This window comes from Octodon degus, unplaced genomic scaffold, assembly GCF_000260255.1.
Source record: "Octodon degus isolate 3935 unplaced genomic scaffold, OctDeg1.0 scaffold00005, whole genome shotgun sequence".
NCBI lineage: Eukaryota > Metazoa > Chordata > Mammalia > Rodentia > Octodontidae > Octodon > Octodon degus.
Genome location: NW_004524581.1, coordinates 19,789,711 through 19,796,185, shown reverse-complemented (window position 1 = coordinate 19,796,185; position 6,475 = coordinate 19,789,711). Strand labels below are relative to the sequence as shown.

The 6,475-nt window shown below is 41.0% G+C and overlaps 1 protein-coding gene across 1 annotated transcript in view; it reads left to right on the top strand.

Moving 5' to 3' along the window:
* Window positions 1-6,475, top strand: part of Cd2ap (CD2 associated protein) — a 132,784-nt gene that overhangs the window by 21,963 nt on the left and 104,346 nt on the right. Inside the window, exon 2 of the mRNA XM_023719181.1 lies at window positions 1,242-1,402. Within this exon, the coding sequence (XP_023574949.1) occupies window positions 1,242-1,402 (161 nt within the window). The remainder of the gene's footprint in view (window positions 1-1,241; window positions 1,403-6,475) is intronic.

Sequence of the window (6,475 nt, the reverse complement as noted above, 5' to 3'; positions counted from 1 at the left end):
TTGAACTCAGGCCCTTGCTCTTGCCAGGGATGCTCTTATTCTACTGAGCCATCTCCCTGGCCCCTAAAATTTATTTAAAAATACTACTTTGGCACAAATCTAAGGGTTATATAGATATTGGGTTGATTTCATTTCTGAGGTCCAATAAATCACCAAAAGGGGGATGATAAGATAGCTCAGCTGACAAAAGTGCCTGCTTAGGCAAGTTTAAGCAAGCACAGGGACTGCGTTTAATCCCTGATATCACATGTCATGCCAGCCCTGATTCCAGAGCAGGCTGAACTGGACAGAGTCTGGGCTTGGTGGCACATGCCTATAAACCCAGTGCTGGGGAAGGTGAAAACAGGAGGATCACAATGAGTCTGAGCTGTGTAGATGGAAAACCGTTCCTGGAGTATGTGGTAGTGTGTGATTGGAATTTCTGTAAATGTACTGTCTCTGGACTTTTTATGTCTTTGACCCATAGCATTAGGTACTGTGCGTTTGCTCAAAGTCTGCATTTAAAAAAAAAAAAAATTATTTATGTATTTGCTACAGGGTTTTGCTACGCAGCTTGTGATTATAGTTTTTTTCCCCATAATTTTATTGAGAAACAAATAGCAATGAGACAGTTTCAAACCAAATTGGTAGGACAGTTTCATTGTGATTATAGTTGTGTGCCACCACTCCCAGTTTCTGTGGCCAGCGAGCAGGTTCTAGGGGTGGGGCTGGTGTGGCATGTGATGCTGAGGATTGAAGCTGGGTCCTTGCACTTGCCTAAGCAGGCACTTAATCTGTTGAGCTATCTTACTGGCCCTCAACAGCTGCATTTAAACAAGATTCCTTGGATGATTTGGTTGTACTTAGCATTTGAGAAGTGTTGGTTCAGGCATGGTTAACTGGGTCCTTCTTAAGACTGAAGTGAAGATGCCAACATGGAAGATGTCTCCTGTTGTTGTCAACATACTTTAGTTCATTTCTGGGTGTTGGCCTGAGGCCCGTAGCAGGGATCTGTCTCCTGTACTTGCTCCTGGATTTTGCTTTGTGCTTCTTTTGAGGCTCCCACTTAAAGTGGTTCTGTGCTATATGCTAAGGTAATGAACGCTGTGACTGTAGCCAGATATTTAAAATTGAGACAAGCCTTGATGATGTCTTTAGAGTATTAGCTGTTATTGCTACCCAGATCCTGCGGTTCTAAGTTTATTAATATGACATATAGTATTTTGTGAGTTAAAGCTTAAACCATTTTCTTCTTTTTTTAGTTGACTATATTGTGGAGTATGACTATGATGCTGTACATGGTGATGAATTAACTATTCGAGTTGGGGAGGTCATCAGGAATGTGAGAAAACTCCAAGAAGAAGGGTGGCTGGAAGGGGAGCTAAATGGGAGAAGAGGAGTGTTCCCTGATAATTTTGTTAAGGTAAGTACTCTCCATTAAGTTTCTAGCCATTGCTTCATAGACATTCATCTTTAAATATTAAGAGGTGAGCATATCACTATGTATGAAAATATTTGATCTTTTTTTCTAGAATTTAAGAAAACTGAGACCTAGATAGCTATAATGGATTCAATTACTGCTTGGTGTCTGCTAGATGACAACACTTTGTATTTATGTAAATTGTGTGTTAGGTTATATATGTACCTTATCTGCCTATTTTTTGAAATAAATTGTATTTGGGTGGTATTTTTTAATTTATAAAGTAGTTTTGCTGTATACATTCTCATTTGAACCTATAATAATCTTGTGAAGTAGGGTAGGTAAAACTCTGTTTAGATACCCCACTTAAAATACAGTGACATTTAGATGGAAAATTTAAGTGACTTGCCCACCATTAGGCAGTTAATGAAACTTGAAATCTGATGTCAGCGAGCATTGCCTTGTAGGTCTTTTATTATACTTTGTGACTTCTCTAGACATGCTTGGAAGATGTTAGATCTTACTTTGTAAATTTCAGCATTGCAGCAATTCGCTACCAAAGTAGCAATTGCTCAACAATCCTACTACAATCCTTTTTCAGCAAATATTCTAATTATTTCTGTTAGCAATCTTCATGAATTTTAAATTCCAAGTGAGGTAGTGTACATCTTTAGCTCCACCACTCTGGGAGGCTGAGTCAGGAGGACTGAAAATTTGAGTGTAACCTGGGCAATATAGGGACCCTACCTCAAACTGTAAAAAGTAAAAAAACAAAAGACGTGGGGGTGCTGGGGTGGGTATATAGCTTAATGCAAAGGTCTGGATTCAATCTCAAGGTGGTGGTGGTGGTGAGGAAGCAGGGGGTGACTCTTAAATCTATTACAAGGTAGAATTCTCAGTTGTTTGGATGGGAGAGGAAAGAGTGCATATATATTTATATACATCATTTATAAATGCAGTAGTATTGTTTTCCATGTATTAAGTTTTTTAAAAATTTATTTAGCTTCATCAGATTGAGTTCATGGTGGGGACTGGAATTTTTTGTTTGTTTTTACAGCTTACACAGTAGAAATGAGCAGAATACTGCACAGGACATATGCTTTATGTTTATTTTCTGAATACTTTGTGTATTTTAATTGTAGTTTTATTTCCAAATATGACACTGTTATGGCTTAGGTCTAGATGTTCCCTCAAAGCCTCATGAGATCATAGGTGGGGCTTTTTAGAGGTGGCTGGATAGAGTGTGTGATGGTGGGATCAAAGTGTGTGTTGACTAAATTATTCCGAAGATTGGTTTAGCATAGTTCTGGGTGAGATTAAGTGTGCTGCACCTTTGGTGTGAGGGCTACTTGCCATAAAGGTGGATAGCCTGGTTAAAGTATAAGAGACAGAAAGAGGGCTGATAATGGAGCTGGCGAGATAGTTTGGTAGTCTTAAGCGACTACCTGGCAAGGACCCACAAGGACCTGGTTCAGTCCCCACTACTGAATGTGCTGTGTGGTCCCCTCAGTATGAGTGTGGTGGCACACATCTGTAATCCCAGTGCTGGGGAGGCTGAGACAGAAGCATCACTAGGAGTCTGAGCTATGTAGTGAGATCCTGTATCAAATACATATATAAAAAATAATAGATTATGGGCCGGGGAGATGACTCAGTTGAATAAGTGCTTGCCTGGCAAGCGTAAGAGCCTGAGTTTAATCCCTGGCTCTGCCAAAAAAAAAAAAAAAAAAAAGAAAATAGATTTAAAGAAAAGGATTGTCATTTCTTGTCAGTTGCTGCTTGCTGTTTTACTTTTCCTTACTTCATTGCCTTCTGCACATCATGAACTATTTTTCCTCTGTGATGCTCCCTGCCCTGGAGCCAGCCAGCTCTGAACTGAGAACTGTATAAACTATGAGCTAAATAAACCTTTCCTCCAGTAACTTTGAATGTTGGATATTTTGTCTCAGCAACAAGAGAAAAGTAATTAAGACACAATTTGGTACCAGAAAGAGGGTCATTACTGTGATTCTGTCTGACTCTGAGGTTCTGGAGCCTTTGGAACTGGCTCATGGGAAGAGTTCTCAAGGTCTAGAGAAAATGGCTGAAGAAGCAGTCGTGTAATGCCTTAAGCTGTGCTTGATGGGAAACTGGTCAGCACTCAGAAGACCAGAATGCTGATGGAAATGCTGCCAGCAAAGAGCAAGCCTAGGAAGTTTCTTCTGGGAAGGACTGCATGGGTTGTTGGACTCTAGATGATGTGTGTTATGCTTTGGTACCTCACTGTTTGTAACTTTTGTTTATTTTTGCTCATATCAAGAGATTTCACCTGAAACTGAGATTAAGGGCAGCAGACTAATCTGACAGAACAAATTTCAAGGCAGTCTAATATTGAGGCTATTTTAAGGCTGCTGTTGAGAGCTGTTAGTCAGATTTATATTGAGAATCAAGGGCAAAGAGACTAGCATAATGACTTAAAACACTGTGAGTTTGTCCAGAAAGATAGCTCCAGTAAAGCTATAGTCTGCAAAAATGAAACAGAGGAGAAATTGGTTGATGAGAAGACTAGCAAGGGCTGTTGAGATAACTCAGCGGTCTAAATCACCTGCTTAGGCAAGCTTAGGCAAGTGTGCAAGGACCATGGTTTGATTCCTGGTACTACATGCTGCGTCAGTCCCAACCCTGGCTGGCTGAGCCACCACACACACACACACACACACACACACACACACACACACACACACAGTTTGAATTTAGGGCAGCCAGATAGCCCAGCAAACTAAAGTGCCTGCCAAGGACTGGTTCAATCCCCAGCATACTATGCTGGCTGCACCCCTCCCCCGCCCCTCAGGGCATGATGAGACAGGGACTGAGACTGGGTGTGGTGATGCGTGCCTGTAATCCCAGCACTTGGGAGGCTGAAAACTGGAGGATTACTGAGTCTGATCTGTGTAGTGAGCCCCTGTAGACCCTATACTAAATACATTAAAAAAAAAAAAAAGATTAGTAAGAAAGGCCAAGTATTTCAGAAGGGGACTGTAGAAAAAATTACCTGAGGACATCACAGAATTAGCAGGACTTCACCCTTTGCAGCCTCAAAATTACAAAAGTAACATGTTTGAGAAGAGGGCCCCACCGTGCTCCAGAATGGAGGTGGCCAAGAGAATTTTTTCCTTGGAATTGGATTCAGAGTAATTAGCAATCTAGGCACTCAACCCCTATAGCTAAGAGAGAAGAAAGCCTGTCTACTGTTCCAGTTGGTGGCAGATGTTGGCATTACCCACATGGTGCTGGTTTTAGATGCACGTAAAATGCAAGTTTTGAGGTCAGGAGAGCTTCTGTCTTGATTTCAGAAGAAGGCCTAGGCAGGCAGGTAATATGCCCCTGCAAAGACAGTGTGTGAAACTGCTGAAGATGCAGTGGAGACCTCAGAACTTTGGAGAACCCAGGAGTGTGGATTGTCTGAGGAAACCTGGCTGGAGGGAGGCCCAAAAATAAGACCCAAAAGAGAAGCCATGGGAGCTACAACCTCTGGTAGTTTTCTAGCGGCAGAATCACCCAGACCCTTAGGAGTTCACAACTTGCCACAGATTGCTGGGGTTGCTGGACATGGAACTACAGGATTTAATGTTTGCATTGCTGTATTTTGGTTTTATTTTTCCATTCCTTTGTACCCCACTGTTTGTAACTTTTGGAATGAAAATCATTGTGCCATTGAATGGTGAACGTTTTTAAGTATCTTTTTATTTGGACAGTGGTTCATAGCACAGAGTTTGCCTTAAATCTCAGAGGAGACTTTGATCTTGGACTTTTCAGCAATGTTGAAACTATTAGGATTTTGGGAACTCTTGGAGATACACTAAATGTCTTCGGTATAAAGGGATATGCATGAGTCTTTGAGCACCAAGGAATTTTTTTTTTTCCTTAAACAGTTTTGCTATACAGTTCATTGTGGCCTTAAACTCACTTTATAGCCCAGGCTGACCTGGAACTGGCAGGGATCCTCCTACCTCAGCCTCTGAAGTGCTGGGATTACAGGTGTGCACCACCACACCTGGCTAAGGGAAGGAATGTTGTGGTTTGTGTCTAGCTATCCCCCAAAAGTCTCATGTGATCTTAGGTAGGGCTTTTTAGAGGTGGCTGGACCTAAACTGTGTGATGTTGGGATTGGGTATGTGATACTGGGAGTAAGGGGGTATGATTACAAAATTAGTCCACTGATTGGTTTAGTATAATTCTGGGTAGAATGAAGGCTCTCCCTTCCTGAGTGTAAGTACTACCTGGCTTAAGGGTAGATAGTCCAGTTAAGATATAAGGGACATAAAGAGAGTTGCTGCTTGTCCCTTGTCCCTTGTTACTTGCTTTCTATGTGATGTCTTCTGCCTACCACCTTGTGTCTTGCCTGCTTTCCTGTGGACTGTTTATCCTCTGTGATGCCTTTCTAGTATGCTACCTTGCCTTAGAGTGAGCTGACTATGGACTGAAACTTCTGTGATCTGGAGACAAACCTTTCCTCCTTTGCTCTTTTTCTTTTTTGTCTTTTTGAGACAGGATCTCAGTTATGCAATTTAGGCTGGCCTGGAACTCACTTTGTACCCTACACTGGCCTCAAACTCATGGTAATCCTCCTGTATCAGCCTCCTGAGTGTTGCGATTACAGGCATGTGCCATACCCAGTTACTTTTCCTCTTTTAACTTTGGGTGTTGAGTATTTTGTCTCAGCAAAGAGAGAAGTAACTAAGACGAACATACATTTTGTTAATTTCAGAGAAGACACTATACTTCATGGACTTTTGTCTCTGACAACTGAGAAAAGTATAGTAGGAAATTGAATTTATGAAGGGTCACTTCATTTTTTTGTGAATTGCCTGAGAAAAATAACGTGCAGTAGAATGTAGTAGCTATTATGACAATTCAGGTCAGGATAACTAGTCTAAATGCAGTTGAATTCAAGTTTTGCCCTTGATGTTGGGTAGATTATATAATTTCTCAGCCCTTTCCACTTCAAAATTCTATATTAGTGAACTACAGACAGCCATGATTTTTCCTGTTTTTTTTTTTTTTAATTTTATTTTATTTTTTATTTTTTTTGAGAGA